The 22,497-nt window shown below is 43.4% G+C and overlaps 1 protein-coding gene across 3 annotated transcripts in view; it reads right to left on the bottom strand.

Moving 5' to 3' along the window:
* The window catches only part of COLGALT2 (collagen beta(1-O)galactosyltransferase 2), a 116,783-nt gene extending 94,406 nt beyond the window's left edge, over positions 1–22,377 (bottom strand). Inside the window, exon 1 of one of the 3 annotated variants that reach the window (XM_006211764.4) lies at positions 20,346–22,377. Coding sequence is in view for 2 of the 3 variants with exons in the window: in XM_072945942.1 (XP_072802043.1) it covers positions 10,013–10,275 (263 nt within the window). In the remaining variant the exon portion in view is untranslated. Of the gene's footprint in view, positions 1–10,012; positions 10,669–20,345 lie in introns of those variants that run through there. The other 2 variants (XM_072945942.1, XM_072945941.1) reach the window with 2 other exon arrangements.
* Positions 22,378–22,497: the final 120 nt, after the last annotated feature.

The following is a 22,497-nucleotide window of genomic DNA, read 5'->3' as shown; positions in this document are numbered from 1 at the left end:
AGACAATGGGCAATTTATTAGGGCAACACCTTTAAAAAAATCATTTTTTTAAAATAGCCTCTGTTGGAAGGAGGGAGAACACATGTGCTTGACTCAATAAAAAAACACGAGCAGCGCCTGCCTGGCAGGGCTCCTCCTTGGTAATCCTGTACTTCACTACTTCTCTGAGTAAGAACCCCCCCTGGCCTTCTTGATTGCTTAAGCATCTGGAAAGTTTAGAAGATTCCAGAGGTTTAGAAGATTCCAGAGTGCGCCAACTTTCCACGTTTTGAAAATCCCACGGTCTGCACTTTAGACACATACACAGCCTTCAGTCCTTCCATGAGGGCCCTCTGTTCCTCGTGCGCTCTCCTGGGAGCTTATCTCCTGCAGCTCCCAAACCCAGAGGTGCATAGAAATAACTGGTGCACATGTTTAAGTTACACAGACTCCCAGGCCCCTCCCAAAGGCCACCCGATTGATCGAATGTGGCTGAAACGGGGCCCAGAAATCTACATAACTAATCAATGTCCTAGGTGTTGTGATGCAGCTGGTCCCTATTTAGGGACCACTAGTAGAAGCCCGGCAGCTTTATACCAAAGGTCAGTGGAACAGTGATGAGGGTCGTGTCCACTCATGGGCAATGAACTTGACCAGTGCAGGTGGGTCGCTTTGAGGCCATCTCAACTACTAATTCCAACATGATCACCTGGATTTATCCGTGGTGGCCAAATAAATAAAGGGGTATGTATAATATTTTCTAATCTGCTTTAGAAATTCATAGTTTATCTCGCTAAAGAGAATTTTCTAGGATGGAAATCTACACACCCCATCAATCTTCAAGTCTAACAAGATTGAGGAAAGGCAGAGATTTGTGATTTTCTAAAATATTTTAGTATGTTTTGAATTTTACAGGCCAGCTCCACAAAATCCACTTGAAACGCAAGACGCAGTCTGTCTGACCGTGCTCCCACCCCACCTGCTTCTGGCAGAGGGAATGAAACAGCGCGGGAGCTGCACCTAAGCTGACTATTCAGTGGTGCGGGGATGACATGAACAATCCTGATTCCACTTGGCAGCAACTTTCCACTACCTTGGCAGGTCTCAGCCCTAATCACTGTGGTGTGTAGAGCTTGGACAGACTATGGAGCTGGCTGGAAACCAAGAAACTAAAAAGCAGTCCAGCAAGGGACTCCGTGTTGGAAATGCCACAGCCCCAAATGTCCATGACCATATTTCTCACAGATGGCCAGGAATTCAAGTTCCACTGCTAGTCTCCAGAAAATCCTGCCTTTCCCAAGACCCTGAAAAGCAGTAGTTTCTCACTTAATATGACTTTTGGGGAGAATGTCAATCTACATACGTCCATACATTCCCCTCTCAGAATCATCTCTCGCCCCGTGAGGACAGGAAAGCTTGACGTAGCCCTCTGCCCTCCCCACCTCCAAAATGTACACAGTCACTCTCAGAAAGAAAGGGGGCTGGAAGGAAAGGGTTCTACCTCCTCACTGCCTGGAATGCAGGCGCTCCGGGCTGCCTGTATGGTTTTCTTGGGCTCGACTGCTGCCTTGGTCTGTTCCGGCTGCTATAACAAAACACTGCAGACGGGGCAGCTTACAAGCAATGGAAATGTATTTCTCAGAGTTCTGGCAGCTAGAAGTCCAAGGTCAGGATGACAGCATGGCTGGGCTCTAGTGAAGGCCTCTTCCAGGGTGTGGCCTCCTTGCTCTGTCCTCGCGTGGTGGAAGCAAGGGGTGAGGGGTCTTTCTGGGGCCTCTTTTATAAGAGCACTAATCCCATTCATGAGAGCCCCACCCCTGTGACTTAAGCGCCTCCCAGAGGCCCCACCCCCAAACACCATCATTTTAGGACTTTAGGATTTCAGCATGTGAATTTGGGGGCGGAGGGCAGGTACAGACATTCAGATCATGGCAAGAGCCAAAATGGGGGAATCACCATTTAAGGAACTTTCTCTCTCCAACCTGACATGTCCCTCAATAGACTCTGAAGTGATCCAACCTAGAAGCTACAGAATTCTTCCAAAATAGCCGACTTATCCCTTAAACCAAGTACTCATGAGAATGCTTCATCGGTGGCCTGGGCCCACACTCAGCCCTCTGCCATCCTCCGAGGGACGCGCCACCCAGGGTCATTACTTACGTTAACATTTATGTTTCTGAAACGCACATCTTCTAAGGGGTCTCGAAACTAATCAGAGCATGCTAGGGGGAGGGGGAGTGTTTTGCATTATGTTTGCAGAGGAACAAAATCTCATCAGCTAAACCAGCAAGTCAGGGACAGGCCTCGGCTTGCTGAATTTGACCAACAACTAAAATAATAGCTACTGCCTCAATTAAATGAAATGTGTTGTAAAATCATAAGTTCAGCCTTGGCAGGGTATCAGGAAGCTATTATTAGAAGTCTAAGTCCAAAATGATTTCTGTACAATGCTCCTCGAGAGGAAAGGAAATGCCCTCCGGCCAAATCTGAGATTTAATTCATGCAAGAGGCTTGGCGAATGTCACCACCACAAATGCCGGGTTTTCATGGCTCTGAACGGCAGCAAGTTCCAGTGCATTAATTACAGCCACTCTGTTTATATTCTGCCTGTCTTTCCAATTACTGCCCATAACGAGATGATTTTGTACCTTCAGAAACATTAACACACAGCTTTCCAACCATGGGGACGGAGAGCTGAGGGGAAGGTACTACAACCCTGATCCTTTTACCACTAGGTCACTCGCTGGCAGCTTGCCAACCCTGCTGGTTCTAGAGAGCAGTTTTGAGGGCTCCTGAGGGGCCTGAGCTGGGACAAGGGTCACCATCCAAATGCCTGTGGGGCCCGGCGAGCCACGTCAAAGAGTCAGACAGCAGGGGCCGATCGCAAGGGCACATAGGGTGGGCCTAATGGGGACCTGACTCCCTGGACAAGGTCCAGGGGACAGCAGCTACTCAGCCCCACAACGGTTGCTGCGTCCAAATGCAGGCCTGGTGGGGGAAGGTGCTGCTGACTGGGCGCGTCTGGTTTGCGAAGTTACCTGGTTATACATTTATGATAAATGCACTTTGGGGACACATATTATACTTCATAAAACAGGTTTTTCAAAAAATGGGTTGGGGCCAGATTTCTGCGGGCCAGAGACTCAAGAACAAGAGAGCAGGATGGGTGTAGTCAGGGAGGGGTTCAGAGTAACTGCCTGCAACAGGTGTTGTGTGAAGCTGACCCCGTGCCAGCCAGGGCATGGGTACAGACGGGCCAGCAGCTGAAAGAATCTGGGGTGGAGAGACAGATGCATTAAAAAAAAATGTGTGTAAAACAGGATATGTCAAACGCTCACACTGGTTTAGCATTAAAAGGAGATAGATATACACAGGAAGTTTCTAGAAGAATGCACAAAAACCTGCTAACAACGGCTGCCCCTGGCAGGTGGTACGGAGTGGAAGGGAGATTAACTTTCTGTCCTATTCCCATTCACACTCTTCAAATTTTTATTATGGGAGGGCATTACTTTTTCAATTTAAAAAAGAAAAAGTCAGGAAAGAAAATTCTTAAAATAATTAAATTACTATGACTAAATTTGCAAGGACTCTAAGGGATTTAGCCTTCTTTTTTTTAATCAGCAATTTTTGATATGCTAACAATGGAAATGCAATTCAATGAACAAGTCACCCCTCTGAGAATAAAAATGTCAAGATGTCTACAATGCACGTATTTTGTAATTCCTGATGAATAACAGCTATGATTTAAACACACAGAGTGAAACCTCTTCATGATATGGTGACTGGGGAAGAGAACTAACAACCAGAGGCCAGTCATTTTCGCTCAGACTTTAGCTGCACTGTATATTGTTAGGTTATTTGAAGAAATGTGCAGAAATGAACCTCATAATGGTTCTGCTATAGCCCCTCTATAAGCCTTGTCATGGTCCCACCACAGTGCGCTGTAGACGTGAAGACATGCCACACAGTGATAGGACCCACGAGGACATTTTAAGTGTTGAAAAGAGACCAAGGCACAACCAACAGACTTTCGGGTTACAGAGCCTTCACTGTTCATTCCTGCCCCCGCCAGAGACGGTCAAGGGCAAGGGCCCCAAGGAGCACACCTGTGTACCTGGGATCACAAAGGACGCCCGCAGTGGAATCACCGGAGAAAGGAGCTGAAAACAAATACGTAAAACCAAGCCCCGCCTGGAATGACTGGCACGCTCCCTTGAACCGTGAATGACCTTCGTTATAAAATAACCAACACTGAAACAGCCTACAGGGTTTAAAATCTAGAAATCTGCTTTCTTACCCTGACACTTACTCATGATGTAATATACTGGGGGGGGAAATCCCTTCACTTCCCTGTGCTTTGGTTTCCCCATCCAAGGAAGCTAACAAAAGGATCCAGGACAATGTAGGCATCCATTCTAACTCTGCAAGCAATTTGTGTAAACTCGAGTGATAAGATAGGTGACTTCAGTTTTTACCCAAAGGAAATGCGTAATTCTGAGGTCGAATTGTGTTTTGAAATTGTAGGGTGGAGGAAAGATGGATAGTGTTATCCAACTATTTGGAAGAAAATTGAGTTTGGGTGTTAACCAAATCGAAGAACACTAATTAAAAAACTGACCCTCTGTCTTGCCAACATGAGCCCAAAACGCTGGAGCCACCACACTTACGAATAATGCTACCGCACTCACTGGTCACTAACAATTCTTGATACATTTCTTTCTGTTGCTGTGTTTCTTTATGGGGCTGTGATCATAGCGAGTGACCTGCATTTTTAAATCTCATTCTGTTCCTAGTAACTAAAAAGTGCCTAAGCCAAGTGACAAAATTATCAAGACAGCGGAAGGGAACCACTGGGTCCCTTGTGTCATTCAAGCAGAAAGGGCCATTCTTCTCTGAAAGAAACACTGGCGCTCTTATCTTCCCAAGTTGGGTCAACTGACAGAAGCAAAAACTAGAACTAATTGGTCCTTTCTTGATCTTAAACAGACCATCTGTACTCAGTCTGTGACATGAGCTGCCCGAGTCACATCCTGGCTCCACCACGCGCTAGCCTTCTGACCTCAGGCAAGTCACTTAACTTCTCTGTGCCTCAGTTCCTTCCCTGGTAACGTGAGGACAGTGATGGCACTTTGCACCTGGTGTTGCTGTCAGGAGTAACTCAGGCATCATAGCACAGTGCACTTTCTACAACAGCTCCTCCATGAATGTCAGTGTGCATCGTGCTGATGACTTTTCATCAGAAGGAAGAAAATCAAAAGAGCTCCTTTTTAAAATCTTCATTTGGGAAGAGAAAGGTAAGGGAGATGAGATAAAAAGGAAAAGATGTATGGGAAATGGCAGTCATTCTCTACTTAGTCGCACTTGCGTAAAAGACATTGTAATGCATTATCTCATTTGCTTGTTACAATAACTCTTCTAGGTAGGTGTTATTAGTCATTTCCAGGTGAGGAAGGCAGGCTTAGAACTTCACTGATGTGCCCACAATCACACAGGAGATTTGAGCCCAAGTCTGACTCTAAGCTTCATACTTTTCTGCACTAAACTACCAGGCTGGAAAACTAAGGAAAAGGAGCAGGTGAGATGAGGAAACTTGGCTAACGAAGAGAAGGACACTAAAGCACCATTTACGGTTTCAGCCATGAGCTGATACTTCTGTCTATAGTGACAATATAAACATTTAATGTCAAGATTATAGTGATAACATGTGACATTGTGCTCACAGTTGGTGCTGAGAACTATCATTCCTAGTAGTTTGGAACACTTCACAAACACACTTAGATTAGTGTATCAAGCTAAACATTCACCAAAACGCTACTAGTTGGACATCAAAATGTGGTGGTAAATCCAAGCTAACCTCAAACACTGCACAGAGAAAGTTTGTGTGCAAAATGTCTGGCAGACACATTGTAATTGACTGTACTTCAATTAAAAATTTAAAAAAAAAATGTCAAGCAGCCTCAGTAGGCCAGGACAAGCAGAAGTTCACCATCGTTAATGTTTATGTCAGCAGAAACCCACTGCTCTATTGAGAAGCCATATGATGGTTTCCAAGTCAGCCTACATATTACTGTTCAAAACTCTACCAAATGAAATGCCCAAACTGTTCTGTAATTACATGGCCGTTACGCCTTGTGATTCCACAGACGCTGGGGATTCCAACTGTCTTCCCACAAGGAGCAGCAAGCTCTCCGAAGACAAACCTGATGCATCTCTTGGGTCAAACGTTATTTCTTGTGCCCTGCTCCGTTTTGCATCATCATGTTACTTGGCACTGCCCTCCTTAATCATAGGTTTGGGCAAGGGGATGAGGTCAGCCTTCCCTCTGCTGCTAAGGCCACTGTTCATGGCTCCACCGAATAAAAGAGAAGCCACTGAAGTGTACTGCATCGCGTGTCACAATGTACACGGTTCCCTTCATCTCGGCACAACAGTGATCCCGTTAACCGACTGCAGGTTTTAATTAGAACACAAGGAAAATCTCAGTTCCCCACTGCAAAGTTGTGATATTCGAAGGAAAACAATCAGTTTGGTGGGCTTTGGTATCAGACAGGTAAATGTGACAAGTTTTCCTTTTTGCTGGTACAGATTATCTTTGAAACACAAACTTTCCTTAATTCAGTCGATTCCAAATAAACGATGCTAACTGAGATAACTCACTCAATCTCTCAAAACGTTTTCAAGTCAGTTCCTTGGTACTCAGTGCAGATCTGGTCCAGAACTTTAGGTGAGAGGAAAAAAAAAAAAGCCTCACCACCGGCAAGCCTGACTAGGCTCTCAGTTATTCATGCAGGAAAGAAGTCTTACCAGGTGCTCCTCCAGCCACTGTCAGAGGGAAGCAGATGAATGAGAAAAGTGAGTATACAGAGAGTTACTAAAATAAGGTTAAATGGAAGCCGGCAGCCCAGGCCCCTGCGCTCCAACACGGTTCTGTCTTATAAAGTTCTGGGTAGCTCATGGCCATTCTAACCCTGACCATTTTTGACATCAGCGTGTGCCGGCTTTGCAGAGTGGGTACTAGTCAGTTCGGCATCTCAGAACGCTGAGTAGAGCCTTGGACTGAGATAGTAGAGGTAAGTAACTGGCAGAAGCCCCACAAAGCTGCAGCATCCTAAACTGAGGTACCACCTTCTCCTGGAGGGTTATATCCCATCACCCTCCTGGCCAAATATTCCCCCAGCCCCAGCGTCAGCAGCCCCGGTGGTACAGTGCCATGAGTGTGGAGATTTGCATCTGCAGACCTGCCACTCACTTGCCCTCCCCTGACAGGAAACTCTGGCTAGTATCCCAGTATCTGGTGAGCACCCCAACCTTTTTACTCATCTTGCCATTCCCTCTTCTTGGAACCTTTCTTCCTTCCCAGATTTTAGTGGATTCTTATTTTTCCTTCAAAACTGAGTGTCAACTCTTCTCAAGAAGCCCTCCAGGACCACACAATGACCCCAATATGATTGAGAAGTCTTTTTGGCACTCACCCCATAAATGCCATTCAGATCACCTTACACTGCCCAGTTTAAAAAATAAACATATTGGTCTATGAGGAGCCACATCTATCCAATCTTTTTCAGCCCAAACCTGGCATACTGCCTGGTTCTCACCAAAAACATCATTAGGAGCACGTGCTTGGACAACCTCTCTGTGCCTCAGTTTTCTCATCTGTAAAAGGGTATAATAATAATAATATATACCTGATAGGGTTATTGTGAAGATGAAACCAGAAAATAAACATAAAGTGCTTAGAAGAATGTGGGCTCTTATTATTAAATATTTGTGAAATTAATAAGTTGATGAAAGTATTCTGAAAGCTATAAAGGACTATTTTAAAACTGGCATTTTATTATTACCTAATAAACTATATGTGATTTTTAAGCCAAAGAAGAAACTTTGGTGGATTTTGATTTTTAACTCAAAAGAAGAGACTTCAGTGGCTAAAGGAGGGGTTGCCCAAGGCCTTACCCAAACTTTCCAACACTGATCATAAAGGCAGTCACAGGGACCATGCACAAGGGTGAGGGGAAAGAGCCCCCAAGGTCTGTGCAGAACTGGAGCACTGCCCATCCAAAGCTAACACCTCAGGCCACAGAATCTGGGACACCCAGGGAACTCAGGACGTACAACCACTGCTGGGTGAGTCTGACCATGTTACAAAATCTACACAAGCCAAGAGCTGGAAAGAACTTTTGAAATCATCGATTCCAATTCCCTCATTTTACTGATGAGGAAACTGATGTCTACAGATCCCAAGCAACTGGCCTAAAAACCACACATCAAGCGAGTGACAAAAACCCTCAAATCTCCTAATCTGTAGCTGATAGGTTTATACACATTTTGCTTATATCATGTTCCCACCACTACTTTTCTTGGGTGGTCTTCAGGCTTAAACTCCAGTTCCATCGTTTATCAGTTCTGTGACTAAGTTACTGCACTGAGCCAAGTTTCATGTTCCTCATTTGTAACATAAGGGTCATAGGGTCTCTTTTAAAAGTTTACTGCACGAGAAAAGGGGCAATGTCGGTACACAGGTAGCAAGCCTGTGCCCTGCGCTTGCTTCTCTCCTAGCTTCCTACAGTCACTGATGAGACGTTCCTTAAAACCGCATAATGCAGGAAGACCAAGGCCATACTGCAAAACATCCCTTTTGAAAAAAGCATCTAAGAACTGATGTCTGTGAAATTTTCTTTTGGTATTGAAATGGTTAAAAAAAATCCTTCATTCTGGTTTAAAACCTGGTTGCACTAATGTTCCCCCCTCCACCCAGCACGCCCGGCTCCGTGGCGGCCAGCACGTATAGCAGGGTATGGAGCACAGCAGTGTATAGCACAGTGCGGCACTATATCGCATGTTTGCTTTCTCACCTCAGCGCCTCTCCCCCTTAGGCGGCCAATGTCAGCTACAGCTTTACCCTTTCTTTTCCCTTTCTGCCCAACAGACGCTTTAAGGATGTGTCCTGCCTGTGGACAGCTCCCTTTATCAACACACGATAGAAACTGCCCCCAGGGACCTGGGCTGTCTTCCTCAGGGGACCAGAAGCCTCTTGTCCATGCACCTAGCTGCCTATCTCCCTGGCCGGGGCCCACCTCCTCCTCCATCTGGCTCACCTGGCCACCAACTTCCTACCCTCTGATACCTGCTTTAAAAAAAAAAATGCGGGGCTGGACCAAGTCCTAAAGTTGAGGTGGGCAGCCACCCGCACTAATGCCCTGGCCCTCCCCGCAGCAAATACAGGAACCCGGCTCGGGGCTCTATCCTAAGGGCAACAAGACTTGGCTGTTGCCTCCCCGAGTGGGGCTCCAGGACGCAGTAGCCCAGGGCGCCCCACGAGGTTAGCATATGTGGCAGGCACTCAGCCCCAGGGAAGATGCAAGGGCGGGCGGGTCAGCCTGGAGCGCTCAGAGCAGGCAGCATCCCCGGTGGTGGTGGTGGTGTGGTTGGAAACACCGCGGGTCCCCGCTGGCCTCCAGCTTTGGGTCCTGATCCCCTCTCCCCTTTCCCTACCTACCCGGGGATCACCAGGAGCCACTCTTGCCAGCCTCTGAGGTGGGAGCAGGAGCACGGCACCGGGAAGCGAGGGCGGCGCACGCTTCGCCACCCCAGCCACCCCAGAGCTCCCCTTGTCGCCGCTGTTACATTCGACGTCGCGTCTGGAGGGGCCGGCGGCGACTGGCATCCTCATTCCCTCACTCCAGGGCGAGGGATATGAGGTTAGGGAAAAGAGGAACCTCGGGAGCGGAAAGGGGGAGAAGCCAGCACTCTCACCGGGTCTCCCCAGCCCCGTCGGGGAGAGGATAGAGGTCATCCCTGTCCACACTCTCCCCGTGGGAGCTCGGGACGAGCTGCTTATCCCCGTTAGCACCCGATGCGCACACAGACCCGCGCGTCCTTCCCCAACCCACGGCGGATCCGCCAGGACCCGCGCCGGCGGCGAGGGGTGTGCGCACCACGTCTCCCGCGTGCTCCGAGAGGTCCCCTGGCCCCGCAGCGGCACTTCGGGCACCCCGGACGCCACCCCCGCCTCTGCCCCGCGCAGCCGGCTCACCAGATGGCCATCCTGTCCTTGGGGTAGTCTAGCCGCTCCAGGCAGCCGAGGAAGTGAGGCAGCGTGTGCGCAGCGTTGCGCGCGAGGACAACCACCAGCACCGTGGGTCTCTGCAGGGGCGACTCGGGGAAAACCAGCGCCTCCTCGGCGTCGTCCTCGGAGTCCGGCTCGGCGGCGAAGCGCGCTCGGCAGCCGCCGCGGAGCAGAGCCCCGGACAGGAGCAGCAGCGCCCAGGCGAGGGGGGCCGCGGGGTGCGCGGCCATGTTCAGAGCCGTGGCGCGCGGCGGGACAGCCCGGCGAGGATGCCCGAGGCCGGCGGCGAGGGGCAGAGGGGAGGGGGCTGGCGCGCGCGCGCTGGCACCACCGCGGCAGCCGGGGACCCTCCCGCCGCCGCCGCCGCCCCGCCCGGGCCTGGCCGCCGGGGGCCCCGGGACCTGCCGCCGCCGGTGCTCGCCTGCGGCTCGCGCTCGCAGACAGTCGTGTCTGTGCGGCTGTTTGTCCCGAGTCCCGCGGAACGTTCCTCTAGTCCAGGCTCAGCCTGTACAGCTGAGGTCTGCGGCTTCCCCAAGAACTGTGAGGTGTGGCCGCGTCTGCCGATGGGCGTGTGAATGCGGGCGTGTGTGTGTGTGTGCGCGCGCGCGTACATAGCGGTGCAACTCCGAGAAAATTTATTCTGCTTTTGCAAACCGCAGTCTAAAGTCCTTCACAGTGATGCAATGTATCCAGCTTTTCATAATGCACCTATTGACTAAACGGGTAGAGTTCTAAAATGGAAAGTCACCCAGTGATTCATGACTAACATAAACAATTTTTTTAACTTCCACAAAGGCATGTTTGCATTTCCTTACACGTTCAAGTGCTCTTTAAATTCATTCTTGACTAGTAGACCCCATAAGATCAAGTAGGAAGAGCTGGAGAATTTTAGAGCCAGATCCAACTTGGGAAATTAAAAGAAAGCCTCTTGTGGGGCAAGTGTCTCTACCGGCCAAGCCGCGGTCCTGAGCTTTTCGACAGGGTGGCATGTTAAAGAGGAGATTCGCTTAGATGGTTTTCTTCTTCCTTAACGACTCAAAGAGACAGAGTAACAAAGAAAGGAGAAAATCTATACACGTTGGAGGGCAGGTATAAGGAGGAAGAAAAGAAGAGGTTATGGAAGAACACAATTAGCAGGTAAAATGAATTGCTAGGGTACACTGCCATGGGACATTTGCTCTTGAATGTAACGGAAGGAAAGCTAACAATGAAATCTGGGTGCCTTCTTTGTGAAACTGTATAGACTTTGATCAGTCTGTATGCAGGATTGGATTGATACCAGTGCACCTTCATGCCCTCCAACCCCAGCTTGCCCTCAGCACCGTCCCACAGTCTTTTTTACTAGTTGTATCCATCTTTCTTGGCAACTATTAGACTTCCTCCTTGGATCATTTTAAAGATGGGGGTTGTGGGGTGGGGAGCAAGGAGGGGAAGCTTTGGGAAAGTGGAGTCCCCATCATACTAATCATATTTATGCCATAAATTCTTTAAAAATCAGTGATGCAAATCTTGGATGGCTTTTTTTTCCCTAATAGAATCAATGTTACAAAACAGTTCATCTGTAAAAACTTGTTTAAGAATAAAAGCCAATTATGTTTTTTAAAACGCATTGCTTATAATGCTCTTTCCATGGAAAATGTGTTGAATTGGAAGCCACATGCATCTCCTTGTCTCCACTGCTAACAGACTGTCCCCACAGTTCCTGCCTGAATGTTGAAAGTAAGCACTTTTGCTCACCTCCCCTCACCTCACTGTGCCAGCACAGGGGACTTGGAACAACAAAACCTCTTTGACTATCATCGTCAGTGCAACCGTGGCGGGGGCAGGGCCTCTGAAATGGGCAGAGGGCTCCTTGCAGGGAAGAGTCTTGCAGTGTCTGAGGCTCCAGCAGCCAAGCAGAGGGGGGAACAGCTGCCTTTGGGCAGGAGTCACATGCCAGAAAGAGCAAGGGACGCTTAGAGTTGGAGCTAAATTTTTGTCTCACGTGTGTCACTTATTCTTTGTGTGATTTTGGAGACTCGATCTCTCTGGACATCAATTTCTTCCTATGTGAAAACATTTTCAAATGCCTGCCTTATTTTTTCATTCAACAAACATTTATGAAATTTCTCAGTGTCAATCATTCGGGTGTTGACTGTTTGAATCCTTCCTCCCTAGAAAAAGTCGGGACACCCGTTTACCCTGCTAGGCCAGAGCTGGAGGACGGAGTCTCCTGGCTGAATCAGCAGGGCTTGTTTCTACCTGGATTTTTTTTTATTCCATTTTCTTATCCAGCCCCAAATCCTACAATGTAAACATTCATTTGAATTGATAAATATGTCAGTTTCAACATGAAAATACTGGAGGGAACAATATTAGGCAGTAGTCATTCCTACATTTGTGTGAACTCATTAAGTCAGAGCTCTGGCCAAGGTGCGCCCCGAGAAGCTCTGATGAAGGGAACTGAGTGGGATCCTCATGTGATGACAAAGCAAGTCCTATGGGTTCGTGATATGTGAGCTTGAGGATGCTGGGTCCAAGAGAAGGCAAGGCTATGGGAGGGTGGAGGGAGGAAAAGAGCAGCGACTGAGGAGGGGAAGGCTAAAATTCAACTGTTCAAACTTCAAAGCTTTGTCTGTGCTCTGGCCTATCTCCAAAAGCTATACAACAGTTACCATAGACAAATGCTTTCCAGTTCCAAACACATTTATACAAACTGAAAATACATTCCTTCGTGCCATTTAAAAGGATCAGCTATGTTTCTTAAACTGTATTCACTGATTTGTTCCAACATTTTCTCAGTGCCTACTCTGTGCCAAGGCACCAGTGCTGGAAATGCATGGATAATTAAGATCGACTGAATGAATGAATAAATATAATAAATTGGCATACATGTTATGGTGGAAAAGGAGAATACAGAGGGAATGAAGATGGTCAGGAAATGCTTCATTAAAGAAACATCTTTGAACTGAGCATTGAAAAGTGAGTAGCATGTTTTAGGAAAATGACGGGGGGGTTGGAATTTCAGGTGGATGGAGCTAAAGAATGAGAGCCATGGCACAGAGAAATCGCAATGAGTAGAACGTGCTCGAGGGTAGGATGGGAAGTGGAAGAGAGGGAATATTATATGATTTTATGTAATTATACATATGATCATTTCTAGAAAAGTCAACACTTTGGTTAAAAACGGAAAACAATGAGCTAAATATCTGATGTCTAGTTGGCCTACATAGTGCTTTCAAATGTTCATCTGATTTTAAAGATACTGAATGGTCACTGTCACAGGGCAGCATGGCAGGTTCCAGGTGAGTAAAGCCTCAAACCCCAAGTTTTAGTTTAAATACCCAATTTTTCAAACTCAGTAACTTTGAATTTATATGGTTAAATATTTTACCTTAAATACATTTTAAAAAACCATTCTAATTTTAAACATATAAATCATATGAAGAACATATAAAAACAAAGTTCTTCATTTTATTATCTAAAACAATAGTTCCTACTACTTTCTAGAAGGAGGAACCTTTTCTGAATGCAAGAAAAAAGAGAAGACCCTGTGCACGACAGCAATTGTGCTTTTGGAAACCACCAAACGTACGTACTGGCACAATCCACTCTGGCCTCGGCCACAGAGAACAAGGAGGCCCTTGGACTATTCTGCCCAGGCCACAGGGACTTTCAGACGTTGCCCTTGCCCTGCGATGAGATGGGTGACGTTTCTGGGTGTATTTCAGTTTTCTGAATGGTCCCCTTACTGATTTACAAGCTAAGCCTGTTAATTAATTATGGCCTAGCAAAGAAAATGGGAATTTCCCCTATCTTGGCAGGCTCCTAAGACATATTAATAGAATGCATTTTTATTAATCATAACTGCGTGTATAAAATATGAAAACAGTAGTGCATATGTGTGAGATGTAGAATAGATTTAATTAGTTCATAGACAAAGCTTGGTGCAGAAGTCGATTCTATGGTAGATTACACAATCTTTGCAAAACTCTATTTATTGGGGTAACTAATAAATGAATTCAGTAAAGTTTCAGGATACAAAATCAATATGCAAAAATCAGTTGCCTTTTTATACACGAACCACAAACTATTTGATTTACTGATAATCTAATTTACAGTAGCATCAAAAACATTAAAAAACTTAGAAATTTAACCAAGGAAGTAAAAGATCTGTAAACTATAAGATATTAATGAAAGAAATTGAAGAAGACACGAATAAATGGAACTATAATCTTCATGGACTGGAAGACTTAACACTGTTAAAATGTCACTACTACTCATCCATCTATAGATTCAGTACAATCCCTATCAAGATTCCAGTGGCATTTGATTTTACAGAAATAGAAAAAACAATCCTAAAATTCATATGAAACCACAAAAGACCCTAAATAACCAAAGCAATCTTGAGAAAGAACAAAGCTGGAGGCACCACTCTTGCTGATATCAAACTATACAAAGCGATAGTAGTGAAGACAGTAAGGTACTGGCATGAAAACCCACACATAGACCAATGGAGCGGAAAATAGAGCCCAGAAATAAACCCATGCATATGTGGTCAACTAAAACTTGACAAGGGAGCCAGCCACAAATACTCAGTAGGGAAAAGGATATTCTCTTCAATAAGCGGTGTTGAGAAAACTGAAAAGTATTCACATGCAAAAAGGCTGAAACTGGACCTTTACACCACTTGAAAAATTAACTCAGAATTAACTTACGTGTAAGATCTAAAACCATAAAATTCCTACAAGAAGACATAGGGGAAAAGCTCCTTGACATTGGCGATGATTTTTTTTTATATGACATCAAAAGCACAGGCAACAAAAGGAAAAATAAACAAGTAGGACTACATCAAACTAACAAGCCTCTACACAGCAAAAGAAACAGCCAACAACATGGAGAAGCAAATATTTGGAGAGAATATTTGCAAACCATGTATCTGATAAGGAGTTAATATCCAAAATAAATACGGACAGGCAGAACGTTCTCCGATACAAATTGTAGCAATGCTCTCCTAGGGCAGTCTGCCCAGGCAACAGAAGTAAAAGTGAAAAATAAACACACGGGACCTAATTAACCTTATAAGCTTTGGCACAGCAAAGGAAACTATAAACAAAATGGAAGCCAGCCTGTGGAATGGGAACAAATATTCCCAAACAATGTGACTGACAAGGGCTTAACTTCCAAAATATACAAACAGCTCATACAACTCAATAATAACAATAACAACAAAACAAGAACCCAATCAAAAAACGAGCAGAAAACCTAAACCGACATTTCTCCAATGAAGACACACAGATGGTCAAGAGGCACATGAAAAGATGCTTGGTATCACTAATCATCAGAGAAGTGCAAATCAAAACTATAATGAGGTGTCATCTCACTAGGGTCAGAATGGCCATCGTTAAAAAGTCCACAAATGATCAATGCTGAGAGGGTGTAGAGAAAACGGAACCCTCCTACACTGCTGGTGGGAATGCAAATTGGTGCAGCCACTGTGGAAAACAGTATGGAGATTCCTTAAAAAACTAAAAACAGACTTACCATATGATCCAACAATCCCACTCCTGGACATGTATCTGGAGGAAACTAATTCAAAAAGATACATGCACCCCAATGTTCATAGCAGCACTATATACAAAAGCCAATACATGGAAGCAACCTAAATGTCCTTTAACAGATGACTGGATAAAGAAGCTGTGGTGTAGATAGATAGATATACACATACACACAATGGAATATTACTCAGCTGTAAAAACAATGAAATAATGCCATTTACGGCAACATGGATGGACCTAGAGGTTATCATTACTAAGTGAAGTAAGCCAAAAAGAGGAAGACAAATATATGATATCACTTATATGTGGAATCTAAAAAAAATGGCACAAATGAACTTTTTACAAGACAGAAAAAGACTCACAAACATAGAAAACAAACTTATGGTTACCAAGGAAAAGGAGGGAAGGATAAATTGGGAGTTCAGGACTTGCAGATACTAACTACCATATACAAAATAAATAAACAACAAGGTTCTACTGTGCAACACAGGGAACCATATTCAATATCTTGTAATAACCTATTATGAAAAGGAATATATATATATATAATATACATATATATATATAAACTGAATCACTTTGCTGTATACCAGAAACTAACACATTTTTAATTGACTATACTTCAATTAAAAAATAACGAAAAACAAGAAATTCATGCACTGCAATAGTAAAAACAAACAAACAAGAAACAAAAAACCCAACCACCAACACCAACAACAAAACCAAATAAGCCTATTTAAAAAATGGCAAAAGACCCAAATAGACAGTTTCCCAAAGAAGATATACAAATGGCCAACAGGTATGTCAAAAGGTGCTAATCATCACTAATCGTCAGGAAAATGCAAATCAAAACCACATGGACATATCACCTCACATCTATTATGAATGACTATTATCAAAGAGAAGAGGTAAATGCTGACAAGGATGTGAAGAAAAGGTAACACTTGTACACTGCTGGTGGAAATAAAAGCTGGTACAGTCACTATGGAAAGCCATATGGACATTTCTTAAAAGATTTAAAATAGAACTACCATACGATCCAGGAATTCCACTTCTATAGATCTGAAGAAACTGAAATACTGAAATTACTATCTTGAAGACACATCTGCACCCCCATGTTCACTGTAGCATTATCTATAGTAGCCAAGACATGGAAAGCTACATGTCTGTTGATGTATAAATGAGTAAGAAAATGTGATATATATCAGTCATAAAAAAGAAGGGGCAAATCCTTCCATTTGTGACAACATGGATGAAATTTCAGGGCATTATGCTAAGGGAAATAAGTCAGACAGAAAAAAGGTTAATATTATATGAACTCTTATATATGGAATCTGAAAAAGCCAAGCTCAGAAACAAAGAGTCTGCTGGTGGCGGATGGGGAGTGGGACGAGGGAAATGGGTGAAAGCGGTCAAAGGGCACAACCTTCCAAAGGAAATCTACAAGTTCAATAACATCTCTATCAAAATATCAATGGCATTTTTCACAGAACTAGAACAAGTAATTTTAAAATGTGTATGGAAACACAAAAGACCCCAAATAGCAAAAACAATCTTGAGAAAGAAGATTCTGGAGAACCGGAGGTATCACACCCCTTGACTTCAGACTATACTACAATTTACAGTCATCTAAAGAGTATTGAACTGGCCCCAAAATAGACACATAGATCAACGGAACAAAATAGAGAGCTCAGAAATAAACCCACACACCCATGGTCAATGAATTCTATGAAAAAGAAGGCAAAAATATACAATGGGGAAAAGACAGTCTCTTCAATAAGTGGTGCTGGAAAACTGGACAGCTACATGCAGAAAAATGAAATTAGAACATTTTCTCATACCATACACTAAAATAAACTCAAAATGGGTTAAAGACCTACAGGTAAGACCAGAAACCATAGAACTCCTAGAAGAAAACTTAGGCAGAACACTCTTTGATGTAAATTGTAGCAATCTTTTTTTTTTTTTTGGATCTGTTGCCTAATTTAGTCAGAAGACTGTAATAGACACTTTTGCAAAAAAAAAAATGACATATGTGTGGCCAATAGGTGCATGAAAAGATGCTCAACATTGCTAATTATTAGAGAAATGCAAATCAAAACCACAAGGAGATATCACCCCCATATCTGTCAGAATGGCTATCATCAAAAAGTTTACAAATTACAAATACTGGTGAGGATGTGGAGAAAACGGAACCATAGTACACTGTTGGTGGGAATGTAAATTGGTGCAGCCACTATGGAAAACAGTATGGAGGTTCCTCAAAAAACTAAAAATAGAACTACCATATGATCAGGCAATCCTACTCTTGGGTATATATCCGAAGAAAATGAAAACACCAATTCAAAAAGATACATGCACCTCAATGTTCATGGCATCATTAGTTACAATAGCCAAGATACTGAAGTAACCTAAGTGTCCATCAACAGATGAATGGATAAAGAAGACATGGCATATACATACATACAATGGAACATTAATCAGGCATAAAAAAACAGAATGAAATGTTGTCATTTGAAACAACATGGATGGACCTGGAGGGTAATACACTTAGTGAAATAAACCAGACAGAGAAAGACAAATGCTATATGTTATCACTTATATGTGGAATCTAAAAAATAAAACAAGCAAATGAATATAACAAAACAGAAACAGACTCATAGATATAGAGAACAAACTAGTGGTTACCAGTGGGGAGAAGGAAGAAGGGGATATGAGATTAAGAGGTACAAACTACTGTGTATAAAATAAATAACCTACTAGGATATATTGTACAGCACAGGGAAATACAGCCATTATTTTATAACAATTTTAAATGGAGTATAATGTATAAAAATATTGAATCACTATGTTGTACACCTGAAACTAATATAAAATTGTAAATCAACTATATCTCAATTTTTTAAAAAGAGGGGGGAGAAGAAATCAGATTTTGTTTATGGTACAATTAGGGATCCAGTGTCATGCGTGTGTGTGTATATGTGTGTGTGTGTGTGTGTGTGTGTGTGTGTGTGTGTGTGTGTGTGTGTGTGTGTGTGTGTGTGTGTGTGAGTATTCATTGCCTCAACTCTGCATTTCATCTGCAAAGTCATCCCTGTCCATATTTGTATGACTCTCTACTTGGTTTCATTGGTTTATCTATCCCTACAAAAGTATCACATATTCTCCCAGTTTGTTCATCAGAAAGATCTTGGTCATTTTTGGCCCTCTGGGCCCACATTTCAGAATCAGTTTATGAAGCATTAGGAATATCCCTGTTGGGACTATGAAATTGCTAGAATTTATAGATCAGTACTGTAAAGATGGCAATTTGCCCCAAACTGATCTATAAGTGTTATTGAAGATCATTACAAAAGGCCTAAATAAATGGACAGACATACTTCAATGACGTTTATAATGTTCTCAAAAAAGGGCTTGCTCATCTTTATCCTAGGTACCTTATTTTTGTTGTTGGGTGTTTTTTTTTTTTGCGTTCCAAATGTAAGTAGTATCTTTTAAAAAAATTAAATATACTATATTCTGATTTTGTAAATGGGGAATTTAGATTGTAGTCTTAAATTTATGAGAAACTGGAGAGGACACATTTTGATTATTCTAAATTCTTTTCTTATACGTATGAAATCTTTCACACATACTCATGCATACAAATACTAAAACATCACAGCATTCTTAATATTTTACTAAAAACATTTCACCTATTCTTGAAACACGGAGAATGGGAAATTGTATGCTTCGTGTACAAAAGAAGGAACAAGATATATATGAGAATTCTCACGACCAATGAATTAAAAAGCTGATCCAGAACACTAGCCTACATTTTTCAGTTTGAGATCATTGTCTTATACAATATCATAAAAAAGCCTTTTCTTTTTAACACACTAAACATTCACATGACAATTCAAAGTTCGTTTTTCCTATGGAGACTCTGACTGAATTAATATGCCTCTGCCTAGACATTAGATTTTTTTTGTTAAGAATAAAATGGTCTGGCTCAGATATCAAGATGGGAAATCAGTAGAGAAGTGCCAGTTACACGGAATTCGATTACATCCAGTGTACTCAGGCGAAATTTCATTTGTTCTTACTTATCTAGCTTTTTCCCTAACCTCTTTGGTTCTCTAATATAGTGAACCATTGAAGCATTTATGAAAGGAGACATTCTTCAATCAATCAGAAGCTGAAACTCTAACCTGTTCTTGGTGGATTTCCCTCTAGACTGTCACAATAGCCATTTTGACTAGACTTTAAACACTAGGTTCTTTAAGTGTTTCCAAATCTTTTGCTTTCTTTCTTAGCCACTCCCAATCACCAAGATTTATTTATAAGTTTCCACTGCTTAATATGGAAGCCAAGGGACATTCTATTTTCATTTTTCAACTCTTTGTAATAGACAATGACATTAAAGGTCAGAAGCATTTAATATTTACGCTTAAATGCATCATGATTTTTCTTAGCAATAGAACTTCATCTATTTGCCTAAGGATACCATTAGCATGTTGCTTTTTACAGTTAATGGTTCTTTCCTCATACTTTGGGGATTCCATAAAACACCCCTCCCCCACTTTTTTCCCTTAAACTTAAGCTAAAATCTTCCCTTTATTCCCACAGTATTTGTTCTCATAGTACCTAATTCCATTGGATCGCCTTATGGCTTTATAAAATTTCCCCACATATGAGGAACAAAATGCTTTTAAATGCTTCTATAAAAACCATTATCTGAACTGATTGGAACCTTTAGAGGTGAGACAGAAAGATTTACTCACCTCTAATTACTTGAATTAGTGTCAGTGTTCCGTGCTTCAAGGAGCTTACTAATTTCAGTGTCATTCGCTTCTTCAGGGCTTAGCAGCTACTTTGTAGAGGCAAAGGTTAGTGACTTCATTCAAATGCGGTACATTCTAGGGCAATTTATGAATCTTCACGTGAGGTTTTACATCACTGAATGGGATGTACTTCTCCCTGTATGTAATGCATTAAAAGAAATACATTCAAGCTTTTATCTGGTTTTCAACAGTTTGACTTCAGCAGGGACTTCATCATGTTGATTTCACTTGGTATACATTTAGCATTTTGTACGTGCAAATTTCTGTCTTTCATCAAATTTGGGGAATTTTTCATTTCTTTAATTTTTTTTCTGCCCCCTTCTATTTCTTTTCTCCTTCTGGTATTTCATTTACATGTATGTTGGGTTGTTTGATAACATGTAGCAGGTCTCTGAGGCTCTGTTTATTTTTTTTTAAATCGTTTTTCTCTTTGTTGTTCACCTTGGATGATTTCTTGGATGGTTGTTCTACCCTCAAGTTCGTTTAATTTTTCCTCTGTAATTTCCATTTGGCTGTTAAACCCACCAGTGGATTTTTTTTATTTCTAAAATTTTAATTTTTGGTTCCAGAATTTCCATTTGATTCTTTTATCTTTTTCTCTGCTGATTTTTTTTTTTTTTGGTCTTCTGAGAGTTTCATTCACTGAAAACATGTTTTGTTTTACTTCATTGAGGAGAGGTATAATAGTCACTTTAAAATCCTTATCCGTCAGTTTTTAACATCTGATTCACCTCAGGGTTGGGCTCTAGAAAATGTGATTCATTTTCTTGATTTTTATGTCAGTAATTTTGAATCATATCTTGGACTTAATGAATGGTAAGTTGTGGAGATTCTGGATTCTGTTATTTTTCTGCAAGGAGTGTTATTTCCTTTGCATTTGCAGGTTATTTCTCGGCTGGATTTGAACTGTGAACTCTGTTTCTTGGGGGACAACTCTAGTCTCAGTTCAGATCTTTCGTTTTTAACTGAACTGCTGTGATTCTGCTTCAAGAGTCTGTCAGAGATGTGAGTGGAGTTCGGGATCCGCTCTCTGCCTCCTGCCCTTTCGGTATTTCCCAATCTCTTCAGCATTCAAAGTTTCCTGGCTTCACTTTTTTGGTTCCCCAGAGAAGAAAAACTGAGAGTTTTCCCTTGTGCACCCCTGCTGCCGCAGACCTTGCCTCCTGGATTGCACTTAGCTCCAAGCTAAACGCCAAGGAAAGGGGGACTTTCCTGTGTGGTTCCTTAACTGCCCTTCTCCAAGCAAGCTTGCTCTCCTGACCAGAGGCAGCCTGCTTCCGTTTGCATCCTAGGATATTAGGGTAGTTGCTTTTTGTATTGTGTCCAAATTTATAGCTGTTTTCTGCTGGGGCCTGGTCCACTAGGGTCTTAGTCTGTCACATTTGGAAGCAGAAGTTCTATCCCTGCCTGGCACTTTGACTCTTGAAAGTCATTTCTTCGTAACCAGCCCCTGCCCCGACCCTGGCCCCGCCCTGAGGTCTATTCTCAACACTTCATGCAGAGGGATACAGTGAAAACGAAACGAACGTTCAGCGTCTCCCCGTATCACTCACACTACATCCATAAATGCTTAAAACGTCCTACTCGGCTTGTCTGGAACTCCTCAGCCTTGGCTTCCACGTCACATGCTTATGCTGGTTTGCATCCTACTGTTCCGACCGCTTGTGTTTACACTCAACAACTCGTGTTTACTCCTGCTCCTCGATGCTGAAAGGTGGGTCCACGCTAGAGATACGGTGCTTGGCAGTCTGGTCTTTCTTCCTTCCACTTTCTTCTACAGAGATCTCATCCACTTCCACCCCTTCGGCTTAACATGCCGGGACGGTGGACGAGGCTCCTCCTGTTCGGGAACTGAAGATCTGGACCCATCGCCGGCGGCAGAGAGGCCTTAAGTCTTTATTCCCACTGTCTCAGCGGAGCTGCAAACAGCGCTGGTGTGGGCAGAGTTCAGGGCTTCGAGGCTCGGCGTATCTTGAACCCCCTCCACGCCAGCATCCGCCCGGATGTGGCCAAGCGCAGAGCGGGAGGAGAGTGCGCGCGCGCAGGTTCCAGCTACGTTTGCCGGAAGGCGAGGTGGAGGGAACCTGCCTCC

This window comes from Vicugna pacos, chromosome 21 (assembly GCF_048564905.1).
Source record: "Vicugna pacos chromosome 21, VicPac4, whole genome shotgun sequence".
Lineage (NCBI taxonomy): Eukaryota > Metazoa > Chordata > Mammalia > Artiodactyla > Camelidae > Vicugna > Vicugna pacos.
The sequence above is the reverse complement of the archived record's forward strand: the minus strand, read 5'-3'. Positions and strand labels throughout refer to the sequence as shown.